The sequence below is a fragment of the Chiloscyllium plagiosum genome, unplaced genomic scaffold, assembly GCF_037043375.1.
Source record: "Chiloscyllium plagiosum isolate Xiang-an unplaced genomic scaffold, Cpla_swu_hap1 HiC_scaffold_18, whole genome shotgun sequence".
NCBI lineage: Eukaryota > Metazoa > Chordata > Chondrichthyes > Orectolobiformes > Hemiscylliidae > Chiloscyllium > Chiloscyllium plagiosum.
The window spans coordinates 53,981,956-53,999,894 of NW_028270156.1; the positions used below are offsets into that span (position 1 = coordinate 53,981,956).

The 17,939-nt window shown below is 40.4% G+C and overlaps 1 protein-coding gene across 1 annotated transcript in view; it reads left to right on the forward strand.

Annotated features, from left to right (window-relative positions):
* Window positions 1-3,544: 3,544 nt before the first annotated feature.
* LOC122557879 (bestrophin-4-like) overlaps window positions 3,545-17,939 on the forward strand; it is a 39,756-nt gene continuing 25,361 nt past the window's right edge. Inside the window, exons 1-5 of the mRNA XM_043706044.2 lie at window positions 3,545-3,624; window positions 6,976-7,135; window positions 11,362-11,456; window positions 14,691-14,924; window positions 15,968-16,122. Of these exons, the coding sequence (XP_043561979.2) occupies window positions 6,984-7,135; window positions 11,362-11,456; window positions 14,691-14,924; window positions 15,968-16,122 (636 nt within the window). The 5' untranslated portion in view covers window positions 3,545-3,624; window positions 6,976-6,983. The remainder of the gene's footprint in view (window positions 3,625-6,975; window positions 7,136-11,361; window positions 11,457-14,690; window positions 14,925-15,967; window positions 16,123-17,939) is intronic.

Sequence of the window (17,939 nt, forward strand, 5' to 3'; positions counted from 1 at the left end):
TCCAAAATGCATCACTTCGCATTTATCCAGGTTGATCGCCATCTGCCATTTCTCAGCCCAGCTCTGCATCCTGTCTATGTCTCGCTGCAGCCTGCAATAGCCTTCGATACTATCGATGGCACCACCAACATTTGTGTCATCTGCAAATTTACTAACCCACCTATCAACCTCCTCATCCAAGTCATTTATAAAAACTACAAAGAGCAGAGGCCAAAGAACAGAGCCCTGCAGGACCCCACTCGACACTGACCTCCAGGTAGAATACTTGCCATCTACAACCACTCTCTGCCTTCAGTCAGCCAGCCAATTCTGAATCCAGATAGCCAGTTCTCCCTGCATGCCAAACTTCCTGACTTTATGAATGAGCCACCCACGGGGAACCTTATCAAATGCCTTGCTGAAGTCCATGTACACCACATCCACTGCTCGATCTTCGTCGACCTGTCTTGGCACCTCCTCAAAGAACTCAATAAGATTTGTGAGGCATGACTTGGCCCTCACAAAGCCATGCTGACTGCATTTAATCACGCTATGTTTTGCTAAATAGCAATAAATCCTATCCCTCAGAATTCTTTCCAAAACTTTGCTGACCACAGACGTAAGACTGACTGGCCTGTAATTGCCAGGGATTTCCCTATTACCCTTCTTGAAAAGAGGAACAATATTTGCCTCCTTCCAATTTTCCAGTATGACTCTCATGGAGAGTGAGAAGGCAAAGATCTTCGCCAGCGGTTCAGCAACCTCCTTTCTTGCTTCCTGGAGCACCCTAGGATAAATCTGGTCTGGTCCTGAGGACTTATCAATCTTAATGTTTTCCAAAATTTCCAGCACATCAACTTCATCAATCTTGATCTGGTCAATCCTGTATCCCAGCTCCTCAAAGTTCTCATTCATATCTCTCTTAACATCGCCCCTTCACTCATTTAAGGAAAGAGAAAGTCCATGATAGAGCAGGAAGAGGTAAGACAGGGGGTGGGGGTGCCTGACATCCTGCTGCTCACCACTTTACAAGGGGGTCCTGACCCTGACTGCCCCAAGCAGCTGACTGACCATTTCCAAAACGTTGGATTGGTATTGGAAGCTGCCCTTGATTTATTGTGTGGAGACCCTGTGACTGAAAGGTGTCTCCCTTGGACCTAACTGAGGACAGCTGATAGCCACTGCAAGCTTCCAGGCCTTGTGACTGTGCTGAATAGCATGGCAAATCACAAGGCAAGACAGGTATACTGTGAGTCTGCTAATTCCGGCAAATGTGGCAAACGCAAAATGGCAAAGCAAGGTATGGCAGCGATGTTATGAGCATCCTGGTAGACACAAGGTGAGTACGTGTGTGAGTGAGTGAGTGAGTAGGAAGGAAGCAAGTTAGCAGCCAACTCCAATCTGTAAGCAATCCTTGTACACAGTGTCCTTGCAGAGCATTACAATGATAACTCCCAGTGAAGCAGCATGGTTCAAGTGGATTGGAGATGTGCTACAAAGATGTGGAAAGACTGTCAAATATCTGATGCCAATGACCGTGGACAAGGGATATACACGGTCACTATGCATGGAGCATATGCTGAGATGCTGGTGCCATGTATTCAAGATGGAAGTCCAGAAATGGAGCCAGAGTCACCAGGTCCCCACTTTCAAATTGGGAATTTGTGGCACCTAGTTTCCTCAAGGCAGGTGGTAGGATGGGAAGCTGTATGTTAATGAGGTGAGATCTGTCGTTAATGAAGCTGACAACAAGCCATAATAGACGATTCACAACGCTGTTGGAAAATACAACTAGTTACTTGTGACATCAAGAAAGAACTCACTGGATATCTCATGTAATTCTCCCTGATTTATTGTCATCATCCACTATATTTAGGCTCCTCTCAGATTGTGTTCAATGGCTTCAGTCCTCCCAATATTTGGTTGGAATAAATTTAAGCTCATCCAGCTCTGTTAACAACTAGGCCTCAGATAAGATTCTCCAAGTTCCAGACAGGGTATCCCAAATTGTCATGTTCTCAGGTGAGGGTGGATGAAGTGACACCCATTTTTTATTCAGCAACTTTCTCATTAGTCACTACTTAAATTACAAAGGATTGCCTCCTTAGTGGATACTCTCCATCTGTTCAACTGAATTCATTCTAAAAGGAGCCAATTTAACAGACTTTCTTGAGTTAAAAAAAAAATATTATTTACAAAACACAAGAAGAACTAATAATGCAGCACACCTATACACAGATTAGAAATGAGAAGTGAATCTCTCTCTCTCTCTCTAAATGAGAGGCGTGATGGTGGCAGATTTAATGGAGAGAGGGACAAAACCTAAAAGGAAGAACAACATGGGTGTCAGACGGATAACTTGGGTGTAGGGTCAAGGGAGCTCAAGTGGTTTTTATCAACAACATGTTTTTGTGAAGAAGCTATAATACTGAAAATGCTGCATATACACAGCATATCTGTCAACATCTAAAATATTGGGCTAACATTATTAAACTGCAGTTCTGTCAAAGGCAAAGCCCAAACTGCTAACCCATTTTATTTTCCCTTTAACATGCTGAGTAGCCTGCTGTGTACGTCCAATGTCTTCCTTTGCTCTCTGAGTAATAACAAATAAAGTTATTAGCAATTTTTGAACTGCCAAACAAAGGTCTGCTTAAAGAAATAATCCAAGCTAAGATTTCTAATCTCCATGGATACAATAACAGCTGATGTGTGCAGTTGGTTTCTTTGATGTATGAGAGTTTATTCCATTTGCCCAGCTCCATGTTTAAAACACAGCATGACAATTTGAAAGAAAAATCATATTTTTGTTTGGAAAAATAGTCTGAGAAAGTGATGAATACTGAACCTGCCTCTTAATGAACTGTTGGACTGGGTTGGAATCCTACCCAGTGAGACTAACTGGATTGCTCTAAAGAGAGAAAAGAGAAAATAGCCTCCTTCTTTCTCAGAATGACACAATGATCCAAAGGCAAAACAATGAGAGATTTTAAGAAAAGTAAAGAACAACGTGTGTTTGGGGCTATGACAGGGGAGCTTTCCAGGAAGTTTAGCTCAGTTGGTTCATGATAAGGAGGGAAGGAGCAGAAGCGAGACCTAGCAGCAAATGGATAAGCCATTTGTTGCTATTATCTTCCACTTAAGTCTGTGCTGCTGGGCTTAAGGGAGTGAACATTGTGTCCATACTAGGTATAAGGGAAGCCTTTTTAATGGGAATTGGGGCATCAAAGGTGGGGGAGAGGCTGCAAAACTGTTATGACAAATAGAGGGCTAAAGGTTAGATATTTGGGATTTTAATAGTGCAAAATATGCAAAGAATTATGTTTTTAAGGTCTTATACCTTAACGGTCAAATATCAGTTTGGTCTTTTACAGTTTATACGCTTAACCACCGAATGTTGTGAAATAGCAGTAAAAACCTAACAGAATGTTAGAGGAAGAGATTAATACATAAACAAAGCAGTGCTGTAAATCTGCAGATTAGCTGATCAAGTGACCACCACTACTTGAAAGGGTTTTCAAATTCCACGCACTTTTCTTTTGCCATATTACTACGCGCACACACAAAAAAATGAGCCTTCTGGAACCTTCCGACAGTCAGAACATGAACAGAAAGAAAACGGAGAGCCCATAGCCCTAACCTACAGTAAGTACCATTTGTAAAATGACATCTAATTGTGTTAAAACTAATTAATATTAGCAGCATCTTCGCTAATGGTCTGTCCAGATAGCAAATCTGACTAAGTACAGTATATCTAAAGAAAGGTGTTCTATATCTGTTGTTTATTCTAAAATTGCAATGGTTTATCTCAGTTTTGAACTGTCAATGATTTGTGTCAGCTGGAATAGTAACTCTGCTTTCAGAAATCCAAACCAGAAGAGAGAAGAACCACTTTACAAGAAGCAAATTATCCCAAAAAGGCAAAAATTAATTCCCAAACAAAACATTCAAGGATCATGTGGATCAGAATCTGTTTCAAACTTGTCTAAATATGTACCCATGTAACACTGTGTTACATTCTTATAGACTTATTATGTTACAACCTGACTTCATTTACTATCACTATTGATATACTCTTATTCTATTAGTCTAATACTGTTACATTTCTGATGTGTTACAGTTTGATATTCCTCATACTACTAACAGTCTGTTACTATATGATGTTCTGATTTGTCACAGAATTGCACTTGATACTTTTACCATGCCACACAATTTTATAATTGCTTAGGCAACACTAAAATTTAATATTCCCCTAGAATTCAAACACATACATGACACTTTTCAAACTAAGCTACCAGAGCTCCACTATCCACAATCTAAATCCATCTATCCATAGAAACATACATTCATGTTGAAAAGAAAACTTTCATTCATAGCAGGCCTTTATGAACTCAAGATGTCCTGAAGAACGTCATAGCCCAAGAAACATTGTGTGATGTGTAATCAGTGTTGTAATGTAGAAACAGTGGCAGCCAGCTTCTGCACTGCAGGTCCTTCCAACAGCAATATACGGACTTTAAGTATCAGTTTGAGGATGACTGATGCCCGGTGACACTGAGATCTCTCAGGCTCTGCCACAAGAAACTGGGTTGTTTAACCGTCCACAGGTTAGATGGGGCTTTGGTTTAATCTCTCAAAATTGTTGTTTCGCCACGCTTGTCACTAATGTGGATGGTAAATATTGTAATTTTAAAACATGCCAGGCTGAATGCTCAGTCAGTTTAGAGTTAGCTGATATCAGATTGGGTGCTCACAAGTGCACTGGTCAATACCTTCTGCTGAATTAGTGTTAACTAGGCACGCCTCATGGCTGAATTATACTTACAAAAAATTATGCAGTCAATTCTTAATCATGGCCAAATGCATCCCAAAATGAATTAATAGCTTCAGACCATAGTGTCATAGAGTCATACAGCATGGAAACAGACCCTTTGGTCCATCTAATCCATTGTGACAATTATCCCCAAACTAAACTCGTCTTACCAAACTTGATTGAGTTTTTTGAAGAGGTAACAAAGAGGATTGATTAGGGCAGAGTGGTGGACGTGATCTATATGGATTTCAGTAAGGCTTTCAACAAGGTTCCTCATGGGAGACTGGCTAGCAAGGTTAGACCTCGTGGAATACATGGAGAACTAGCCACTTGGGTAGAGAACTGGCTCGAAGGTAGAAGACAGAGGGTGGTTGTGGAGGGTTACTTTTCAAACTGGAGGCCTGTGACCAGTGGTGTGCCGCAAGGATCGGTGCTGGGTCCACTACATTTTGTCATTTATATAAATGATTTGGATGTGAACATATGAGGTATAGTTAGTAAGTACGCAGCTGACACTAAAATTAGGTGTAGTGGACAGCGAAGAAGGTTACCTTAGAGTACAATGGGATCTTGAACAGATAGGCCAATGGGCTGAGGAGTGGCAGATGGAGTTTAATTTAGATAAATGCGAGGTGCTGCATTTTGGAAAAGCAAATCAGAGCAGGATGTATTCACTTAATGACATGGTCCTGGGGAGTGTTGCTGAACAAAGAGACCTTGGAGTGCAGGTTCATAGTTCCTTGAAATTAGAGTCGCAGGATAGATAGGATAGTGAAGGAAGCTATTGGTATGTTATCCTTTATTGGTCAGTGCATTGAGTATAGGAGTTAGGAGGTCATGTTGTGGCTGTACAGGTTAGGCCACTATTGGAATATTGTGTGCAATTCTTGTCTTCTTCCTATCAGAAGGATGTTGTGAAACTTGAAAGGGTTCAGAAAAGATTTATGAGGATGTTGCCAGGGTGGAGGATTTTAGCTATAGGCTGGGGTTGTCTTCCCTGAGCATTGGAGGCTGAGAGGTGACCTTAAAGAGGTATATAAAATCATGTGGGACATGAATAGTGTAAATGGACAAGGTCTTTTCCCCTGGGACGTGGAGTCCAGAAGTAGAGGGCATAGGTTTATGGTGAGAACGTTAGATGTAAAAGAGACCTAAGGGGCAACTTTTTCACACAGAGGGTGGTGACTGTATGGAATGAGCTGTCAGAGGAAGTGGTGGAGGCTGGTATAATTACAGCATTTAAAAGGCATCTGGATGATATATGAATAGGATGGGTTTAGAAAGATATGGGGCAAGTGCTGGCGAATGGGACTAGATTTGGTTAGGATATCTGGTTGGCATGGACAAATTGGACCGAAGGATCTGTTTCCATGCTGTACATCTCTATGACTCTACCTGCCTGCATTTGGCCCATATCCCTCCAAACATTTCTGATTAGTATACTTATCCAAATATCTTTTAAACATCGTACCTGCATCCACCACTTCCTCTGGAAGTTCATTCTACAAACAAACAACTCTCTGTGTGAACAAATTGCCCCTCATCTCTTTGTTAATCCTTGCTCCTCTCACCTTAAAAAAGTATGCCCCCTGTCTTAAAATCCCCAATCCCAGGGAAAATACCTAGGGTGTCATTCACCTTATCTATATCCCTCATGATTTTATAAACTTCTAAAAGGACACCCCTCAACCTTTTACGCTCTAGTGAAAGAAGTCCTATCTTTTGTAACCTCTCCTTATCAGTCAAACCTTACATTCCTGACAACATCCTGGTAAATCTTTTCTGAATCTCTCCAGCTTAATGATATCCTTCCTATAACAGGGCGACTAGAACTGTATGCAGTATTCCAGAAGAGGCCTCACCAATGTCCTCAGCATGATGTCCCAACTCCTCTACTCAAAATTCTGAGCAATGAAGGCAAGCATGCTAAATGCCTCCTTAACTACCCTGTCTACCTGTGACGCAAATTTCAAAGAATTATGTATCTGAAACCCGAGGTCTCTCTTGAGTTCTACTTCATGCTTATACAATTTGCTTTTTCAAAATGCAATACCTCATATTTATCCCAAATTAAACTCCATCTGCCACTCGTCAGTCCATTGATTAAGAGGCGAGAAAAAGTGGTGACAAAGAAAATGTTGAAAAGTGTGCTACAACATTTGAAGTCATGTTTCTCCTTCTAGGCTGTGCTATGACCGTAACCTACACAAGCCGCGTGGCTAATGCCCGTCTGTGCGGCTTTTCCAAATTGCTGCTACAATGGAAGGGGAGCATATACAAACTACTGTACAAAGAGTTCCTTATCTTTATGCTGCTTTATCTCACTCTCAGCTGCATCTACAGGTAAGAACAGTCTCTCACTAAAAAGAAGAACTGGGTTAGAGAGTGTGGGGTACAGTGATGGCAGATTATGTCAATGATATTCTGTAGTTTGTGTAGATCATTCTATACAATTTTCCTCTGCCCTCCCTTTTCTTGTTACTTGTTCCTCTTCTTTCCTCCTCATCTTCCTGTTTGCTTCAATCACTGGTACAAACTGGAGTGACAAAACAAAAAGAAAGACATCCATTTTCCTGACATCTTACCACCTGTCTTAATGCTTCACGTGACAAATAGTTACTTACAAGCACAGTTACTGTCCTTCAAGGCCTCAAAATAGCAGTGAAGTGAATGACTCTTTTAAATGTGCTTTGTTGGTATTGGTTGAGGAGGACTAGTGTCCAAGTCACCTCTCTGCTCTTGTACAAATGACATTGCAGAATCTTTAATGAGTGGAGACTGCCACATCCATTGTTTATCACATCATGTGGAGGACCGTAACCATGATCAGGCCCTCTCCCACACACACAATCTCTCTCTCTCTAACACACACACACACAATACAGTTATTTCTATGTTGTAAATGCAAGTTTAAGCTTTGCCACAAACATTCCTGAAGAACTTTAAGAGGAGGGTGGAGGTGGAGCAGTTAACGATTTTGTCCATACAAGGCAATCATTCAAACCCTACATTGATGGCCTGTGAAATCAGGCTGAAATCTTGATTCATCCAATGCATAAACACAAATCATGACTGATTAAATGTACTACTTTCTCCAAGCGAACATCTGAAGGCTTTCTGGGGTTAGATTTGCTTTGGTCTTTATTATGTCACTGATATACACCAATTAAATAAAACCTTACCCATCCAAGATAGCATTTTTAAGGTTGCACCTTTACATCACAGTACCAGAAATCTTTGATCAGCACATAAATAGTAAGCAGTAAGTAAAAGGTGGGCTATTTCGGACAAACATTATATCACATGTTTAGAAGTACAAGACAAGGTTAGAATACATAATGAATATTTAGTATCAGTATTGACTAGGGAAAGGGATATGATAGAATATCATTAGAATCAGAGATGGCAGAAGTAATGGATTGGGTAAAAATTGATTGGAAGAATGTACTGGAATTGCAGGATATACTTAGGGTGGATGTCACCTGATCTGGATGGTCTTAGGAACAGTAATTGGGTAGGGGTGGGGGAGGGGGGATCAACAGGCACTTGGAGAAACTTGAATTAATTAAGGACAGCCAGCAGGTATTTGCATAAGGCAGACCATGTTTGACTAATCCAGTTGAATGGAGTAACAGAAAGATTGATGAAGGGAATATGTGAATGTTGTCTGTATAGATTTTAGAAAAAAGTAACAAATTACTAATCAAAAGTCTAATTAATAAAATTGAGGCTTATGGAATAGGAAGGGTAGTGTCAGTTTGGATTAAAAACATTGGCCTCTGTTTTACTAGAAAGTGCCATTTTTGGTAATTTTCGTGGGGATTTATCTCAGTGAGCTCGAACATGTTTTCTCACGATAACTTCCCAAACTCTCATCATTACCATTGCACCACACCCCTATAGTGCCCTGCTCACCTTCCTCTCCCAAATATCACTGGTGGAAACATAGGAATTCCTGGCACCTGCAGCATCCTGAAAGCCCAGCCATTCACCTAGTCAAATGCCGGCAATCTGCTATTGCCCCACGTTGTTCTTCTTAATTTCCCTGGACAAGACAGACAGAAGGATATTGGCACCATGCTTTGGTGATAGGGACCTGGAGGGTGATGGGTATGGTCACTGTAACTGGTGCTTATCTTGAAAGGTTACTGCCTGGTGTCCAGGATGGAGAACCAGGAGAGCTCGAGTCACCAGGATACCACTCTGACTTCCATGTCCTGAACTGTCAGCATTTGGTTTGGTTTGGGCAACTGCACATCAGTGAGGTGAGATGATGTGACCAGAAGGTGGTGGGAACCTGGAACTCACTGTACAAAAGGGTGGCAAAGGCAGAAACACTCAGAGGACATACTTAAATATCCATTTGCAAGGCCGAAGCATTCAAGGCTATGGGCTGAGTGCTGGAAATTGAAATTAGAATAATGAGGTAGATGTTTTCATTGGTATAGACTCAATGAGCCAAAAGGCTTTTACTCTGTGCTGTAGACCTCCACATCTCTACCCATGATCATACTGAGTGGCATAGCAGCCTCAAAGGGCCAAGTATCCTGCTCTAAATCCAGCTCCTAGTTTCTGTGTTTTTTTTTTCTGTATTGGAACCTGGATTCCATATATAGAGGTATTAAGTACAAATAAATATCAATGTTTTGCTGAATCTTTACAAAGCCCGAGTGAGTCGCAGTTAGAATATTTCACCTAGTTCTGGTCACTGTACTTTTGGAAGGATGCGAAGATCTTTGAGAGGGTGCAGAGGGGTTTTACCACAGCAGGACTAGTGCTGAGGGATTTTAGCTACAAGGTTAGATTGAAGCTGCACAGGAGATGTACAAAATAATGACAGGTTAAAAATGGCGGACAAAGAAAATCTGCCCCCATTAGCTGATGATACAAGAATGTGAGGTCAGAAAATTAAGATTTTGGGTATGTGAAATAGGTGGTAATTTCTGATAGAGCTTTTTCACATGGTCAGTGGTAATGATTTAAAACTCAATGCCTGTTACAATGCTTGAGTCAGAAACAATTAATGATTTCAAAAGAAAGTTGATTTGATGGAAATGAATTTGTATGGCTAGGAGGATACAAAGGGGAAGATGAGACTGCTCCACAGACAGCTAGCACAGACTTGATAAGATGAGTCAATCGTTTGTGTGCCAAATGATTCTCTATGAAACTTTAATCTCCTTCTTGTTCATTCCTGCTGACACAGTGGAAATCAAGACTCATCGCATCACCGCTTAGTGTCAGTAGTGCAGAAATATTTTGAATCAGAATTGAGGAGGTGTAACTGTCAGGAAATAATAAGCAGGCTGAGGATATGAAAAAGACTAAGATGTAAATGAACTGGGCCTAAATAAATGACAACCACTAACATATGAATATTATCAGAGGAATTACTTTGCACAAGAGTGAGGAAAATGTGGAACTTGCTGCCACATAGAAAAGTTAAAAATTGCAGAATGACAGAATGAAGGAGGAGGAAGCCATTCAGCACATTGTTCCTACACGATGGATAACATTGATGCATGCAGAGAGAGCCTAATTCAATTAAGAGGCAACACAGGGCCAGAGAGATTTGAGAGCAGGAAGGAAATTGAAAACTCTTATGGAATGTAAACACTAGAATTATTTGTGAGAAGTTACATAATTCTCTCCTGTAGATTCCATGACTAGAATCTTATTGGGGTGTGAGCAACATGGGCTATGATGAGATGTGTGCATAAGTGCAACAAGAACAATTTTGACCTCAAGATCATCTTGCTCCACCTTTTCTTCTTTTCACAAGTGACACAACGCTGAGATGCCAAATTACACTCATTAATGCTTGCTAAATGTTTTGTTAACTTCAATAGTATCAGACTCTCTTCTGTCTGCATGACGGGCTGTTCCCTCACACCCTAGAGATGACACTGACCTAGGTGGTGATCTCAAGCCAGACTGGTAGGACCTCCAGGTTTCTGTTGGAGAATCACAGGCTCCCCCTCCCCCCCCACTTTTCTGACATCTTATACACAAATTCTTAGTCGTGCAGGGGCTGCATCGGAATGCTAGTGCTCATCTGCGTGTTTTGCAGAGTCTTAAAGACAGAACAGGCAAAAGGGCTGCCAGTCTTTTGGCAGATATCCATGGTGGCAAATTGTACTGGGAAAGGTATGTGGTAAGACACACCATGGAGTGGGGTAGATAATTGATGAGCTAAGTTCAGTAAAATAGGATGAGAAAGTTTGGTAGGCCTTGCAGCGAGAAACTCCAAAAAACCCAACACAACTTGAACTTATCCAAAAAAACATAAAATTCAGCCGTTTATGATTTCCTCGCATGACATGAAAACTGGAATTCATTACCTCCTGTCTTTCCTCTCTCTCTGTCTCTCTAGACAACCTTTAAAATCCAAGCTAGGCGGCAAGTAGCCAGTACTAACTGATATATCTACTCTTTCCAAGTCTACTTGTTCAAGACTGTATATTTTGGCTGATCATTTGGTTTCACTAAAAAAAAAATATAAAATGAGCAAGTTGTGAGTTCTGCTTCGCAGTTATGTTATTTTGAACTTATTCCTGGAATATGTGCAGGTTTATGCTGGAAGAGAGCCAAAAACGTTTCTTCGAGAAAATGGCCATCAACTGTAACAATTATGCTGACCTAATCCCAATGTCATTTGTGCTCGGTAAGAATTCCATTCGTTATCAGCCTTTTCTCTTGATCTTCCCTGCACTTGTAAATTAAGGTATGAATTTTTTTTGGCAGAGTATGCATTCAGATCATTTGCCCTAAATATGTTCTCAGTATAACACTTTTCATGTGGGGGACCTCAATTCAACATCATTAGAAACATTGTGTGGTCTTACAGCAAGCCACCAACAATAACCTATTTAGCAAAACAGAGACTCACACTCCATCTGCACAGGCATTTGAACTACTGCAAGATTGGCTGGGATCTGTTTTAGACAACCCTGGGAATATTTGAAGTGAATGGCGGCCTGTTTTTGATAAAAAGAAGTTTCTTACACCTTTCTCAGAGCACTATGGGTAAATTCTTTGGCCATTATTGCAGTCTGTGCTTCCATATCCTGAACAGCCCAACCAGCAGCCACTCTAAAAAGATCCCTAAACCTTCTGAAGTATAGACTCTCGTGGAATCAAAGGAAGTTGGAGCGCTACACCGAGCTCCACAAAACATCTGTAGCTGCTTCTGGCCAACTCACTGGTCCAGTTGTGTCTTATGGCAAATCTTGTCCCCAGAACAGGCAAAGGTTTCATCTTACTACGCAAATATATTTTGATTAGAGATCCTTATCAATGATGGTAGCAGACAGGTAATACAGAATGGCAATATTTTAAGGACTTCCTATGTTTCAATATTATATGTTATCTCTTGAGGTAGAGAAATAATGCTGAGATAGGAACATAGGAATAGGAGTAAGCATTTCGCCATTCAAAGCTGTTCCACCATTTAAGGAGCTCACAGTGGATCTGTGACTTAACTGCTGCACTTTGCCTGTGTCATTTAATTCTTTCTTCAAAATCCACGTCCTCTACCAGATAGAAGGATAAGGGCTACAGATGCATATGAGCATCGCAAATTCCCCGCCAAGCTATACACCATCTTGATTTGGAACTGTATTACCATTCCCTCTGTTGCTGGGTCAAAATCCTGGAACTCTCTTCCTAACAGAGCCTACCTCTCATACACTATCATACAATGATTCAAGAATGCAGCTCACCACCGCCTTCTTCTGAACAATTTGGAAAAGGCAATAAATACTGGCCTAGCCAGCACCATTGACATACTCCACAAAGAAAACACCTTTGGATAACAAACTTTGGCAATCTGTTTAAAATTAACAAGAGATCTCACATTAATTGCTAGTTATGGAAGAGAACTCCAAATTTTTATCATCCATTTTGTGTTGAAGTATTTCCTAATTTCACTCCAGAAACATCTGGCTTTAATGTTTTGACTATACTCCAATAATTCTACATCGCACAGCCAGCAGAAACAGTTTCTCTCTAATCTAATTTCATTTATAATCTTAAAGACTTTCATCAAATCACACTTAACCTTCTGAATATTGGGGACGTAAAATCTTAGTTTATGTAATCTTTCTTTAAATTTAACATTTAGCAACCAGATATAATTCTGATAAATATATTCTGTACTCCCTCCAAGTCCAAGGTATCCTTCCTCAGGTGTGGTGCCCACAATGGGTCACAGTACTCCCGGTGTGATCTAATCAGGACTGTGTACAGATAAAGCATGATTTCTACCCTCTCATATTCTAATCCTCTAGATGTCAAGGTCAGTATTCTATCAGTCTTTTGATTACTTTCTCTACCTACTCATGACGTTTTATTGATCAATGCACCTAAACAATAACATAATCCCAAAATGTGTGTTGAACCTCCATTGATTCGGCTTTTCAGCATTTAGAACATGACCTGTTCTAACTCTTTTAGATTTAATGTGGGTGACTTTGGGATTCATTTGCTACAATTTTGTCTATTCAGTTAATCCATCAATATTATTTTACAATTTTATGCCACTGTCTGCAAAATCTCTGCACAATTGACAGATCAGAAAATTTGGATATCCCACTTTCTGCCCCTTCATCTAAGTCAGTTATACATATGGTCGATGATTGAGGCTGCAACACAGATTCTTATGGGACACCAGTAGTCACATCCTGCCAATTAGAGTGTCTTCCTACTATTCCCATTCTGTCTGTCCCATCATTCAACTAATTCAGTAGAGTGTCAATTTTTTTGCATTCAATTCCCTGGGTTTCAAGTTTGCTAGTTTCTTAAGAGAAACTTTCTCGAATGCCCGCTGGAAATCCAGATGAACTAGCATAAACTCACATTTCTCTGTCATCATTCCAGTCACCTCTTCAAAAAAATCAATCCTTTACAAGTTTGCACAAGCTCTCCCCGATCACCTGGAAGTTTTAGGGTGTTTCATCACCCTGTCCTTAATTATAGGGTCTACCAATTTCCTGACATCTGATGTTGGGTTAACCAGTTTCCAATCTGAAGAAATGTTTTCAAACTGAAGAAACTTTGGAAGATCATAATTTGATCACATTTAATGTTCTCACCTACTTCTTTTAAAACCCAGAGCTGGAAACTATCAAACCCTAAGTACTTGTCACACTAATTTTAATTTATCCCTGACTACTATTTTGATTTTAATGAATTTCTGTTCCAATTATTCAATGCATTCACAATTTCCTTTAATTTCTTTGAGAATGTTATCAGACGTCGAGATACTCATAAGACTCATGATCTCTCATTTTCCGAATATAATTTTAAATTGTGTGTTGAAAAATTGAAAAGCCCAAATGGCTATTTGCCGCTCAACTGGTATTAGAATAAATAATTATTCACATTGCTGGTCAGTTCCAAAGTAACATTGCTTTGTGCATCTACCTTTCCACATCATGATGTGACAACTGTCTGATTTTAAGTGCTGGTAAAAAAAAATGTCTTGCAGTTTGTATGTTTGTAGCTTTCTGAGGGTTTTGTTTTCACATCCATTATATACAACAAGCAGACAAAAGAAAATAGTTTGTGACCTGCCTATGTTGCTCAATATTTCCATTCCCAATCAGGCCGTCTATTGGAAAGCAAGCCATATAGATCAGCTTGAAAATTCCAACCCAGGTCAGTCCTCCTTGTTTTGACAGAAACATTATGTCTTTTCACTTTGGAATAATTTTCCAAACCTTCTTGTGAGCTGTCTCCCTCTATTTGATTGCATAACCAGTATTTCCCCTTTGTCCTTGTTCCCAATCGAGATTTTTACCTGCAATATGTTACAAGACAGGATTTATATCAGATGGTAGCCAGTCCACCACTAGACTTTACTTTGCTACTCACTGTGATGATATATATCTTTCCTTAGGTTTCTACGTGAGTCTGGTTGTGTCTCGCTGGTGGAACCAGTACCAGAGCATGCCATGGTTGGACCGCCTAATGTGCACTGTTTCCTGTCATGTCCAAGGCACGGATGAGTACGGCAGAATACTGCGGAGAACATTGATGCGCTATGCCAACCTGGCCTCCATCCTCACCTTCCGCTCAGTCAGCACCGCTGTCTACAAACGCTTTCCAACCATGAGGCACATGATGGAAGCAGGTGAGCAAACACTACACAGTGGCTAACCATGAAGAACCCAGGGCTAGAGCCCCCAGTCCAGGCACAGCTCCACATACATCTGAGAAATAGGGGAAGAAATAAGTAAGAGGTTGGGGAATCAGAATGGGAGTGGAGGATGTGTGGGGATTGGAGGTTGAGCAGGTGGAAGTAGAAGTGCGAAGGGAAATGAGAAGTGAGCGGGGAGATATCTGACACAAAAATAGAAACCAGAAGAGGATTGGAAAAGAATAAACAAGGTAAAAGCAAATCAGAGCAGTGAGCTGGAATGGCTGATGAGGGAGTATCAGATAGGAGCAAGACAGATTGTACAGATGAGAATCAGTCCTTTGTGTATCCTCAGTCCAGGAGACTTTAGCAGCAGTCAGCCAAACATCTGCTGTCTCAGCTGCAAAAATTGTCAGCTCAGGAAGATAAAGGAGGTGGGTTAAAGTGGAAAAAAGGGAAACACTGCCACAGAAAGACTGGAAGAAGTCTCTATCCAACTGAGCTTTAAGCCATACAGATCACAGGGTATCATGCTCATTCCCTGACCTATTCTGGTCTGCGTTGGAGCAGCAGCTGTGGACATAGTTGATCTCAGAACCCCTGAGTTACACAGGAAGCAGGTCAACTGAAATTTTCACTAATCGTAATCATTCAACAACCCATATTGCAACTGTTTCTGTTAGTGTTGAATGAGAACAGGAGTGAGTTTTGTTTGTGGTGTCCCAGTAGTGAAGTATTTTAAAGATACTCACCACCTCGGTTCCCAAATTTAAAATTAGCACTTGAATGAGTCATTTTAAGGCAGCCAGCCTTCAGCTTGAATTTATGCCACCGGGAAAGGAGCAAGTATAACTGGATAGAATTGTTTGCCAGGCTTTGCACTTTTGAGCTCACCAGTGTTTAATTTCCACCCCCAACAAAATGAGAAATAATGGACTGTTTCCCATAAATCCCAGACATGGAGTACACCAACTATATAATAAATGAAAAAGCAATTTCCTCACCCTGTCCTTTGTCTGTCATCTTTGTGTTTCCAGGTTTTATGACTCCAGATGAGCACAAGAAGTTTGAGAGCCTGAATTCTCCTCACAATAAATTCTGGGTTCCCTGTGTGTGGTTCGTCAACCTTGCGGTGAAAGCAAGGCAGGAAGACCGAATCAGTGACTATGTGTCTCTGGCCCATATCTTCAGAGTGAGTATCTTCACCCTGTTGCAACCTTTTCCCTTCCTTCAGACACATCTGACACCTGCCAGCACCTTCCTTGGGTGAAATCATATCCCAAATGATTTTTTTTACAACTCCGCTATTTTTAACTTTCAGAGAAGTGAGTGGGAATAAGGGAGTAATAGATAAAATGTGAACGCTTAAAATGAAGGGAAGTTATACAGGAAATTTATCACAGACACATGGGCTCAGATGGATACCAGCTGAAATATTAGCAATATTTTCCACTACTGGTTGAAAGACTCATTGAGAAAATGGGTTTTGGCATCTCACCCAGTTTCTCATGAGTGTGGACCCCTTACTATAACATTAGTACAAAAGTAACCATCTCACTTAGGTTGGAGAATGGACTCAAGTGTGCACTGAAGATCATGGAGTAGACCTTGCCCTGAACAGAGATCGTCTTGGTGTCCTGGCCTCACTATCGGCAGCTACTGAGGCAATCAGTGAGGTTACAACAGATTGAATAAGTGGGGCAGCCCACCAGCTCCAGCACCGGCAGCTCAGGCTGCTCATTCTGACCCTAACAAATTACACACTTACTTTGCCTATTCTGAACTCAAAATAGCCATTGGGTTCCTACTTGCATCATCGGGCCTTAATTATGAGCCTACTTTCTCAGTCAGGGGACTTTTCAGTGATCGATCTTTGGGAACATGATCTTAACAATGGCGAAATTGCCATTGTGGACGATTTAGGCCAAAAGAAATGGAAATTCAGCCAAAGAATTTCAAGTAACATGTCCCTAGGCACTTTGTAGTGCTCCTCTGATGTACATAAACATGGCCCAGATTGACCAACTCATTCTTTCCTAAGGGCAAACAGTTCTTAGATGCTTAGAGTCACCATCATGCTTTCTTTTTAATCTGCTCTTAAATGGGTTACACAGAAATTTATAAAATGTAAATCACAGATCATAAATCTAATTTATAATGCAGAAGTTTAATTTTTACCCAACTCTGAATTATTGTCGCTTATGATTCCATATCTGCAATCCTTATTCTTATCTCTCTGATCTATCCTGTAGCAAAAAAAAAGACAATCGTATCTTAGAGTTGAACTCAAATCTTTAGGTTTGAATCGTACCCAATAAGAAATATTCGTAACCATTACTGGCTCTGCACAACATATCTATTTACCTGTCTGTCCATCTACCCATCATTTATATGTTGGTTTCTTTAAAATCAGTTTCTACCAGTTTTCAGGAATAATTCATAGATTTTGTTTTATCTTTTGTTTAATCAGTTTTGAGCAGGGAAAAAAAACTTGAACATATTCCTTAATGCTTTTATTGCCAAAAATCAGGTCTCAGAGTTAAACACACATTGCTTACTTAGGATGCATGTTGAACAATATCAATCAGAGCTATAGCAACTCTAACAAGCTGGATACACTAAATTATGAGCACAGTTCAAGTAGACTTTCAAACTTACATTCAGACTTTGGAAATATTTACACATCACGATGGCAGCAATGTGCAACATTAAACATTGATTTTCTGACAACATTTTTGGCACGTACCGCAAGTACAAATACTATGAATTTATTTTACTGCTTAAATATCTTGGCAGTATTTTGCTTTTATGAATATTTATGTAACATTACTTCTACTATCATTGAATTATTGGAATGATGCAACACAGAAGGGAGCCATTTAGTGTATTGTGTCCGTGATAGCTCTTTGAAAAGTCCTCAAATAGTCCCATTGCCTTAATGATCCCCTGGCCCTTTTATTATTTCAAGTATTTATTCAATTCTGTTGTAAAGTTCGTGTTGAATATGCT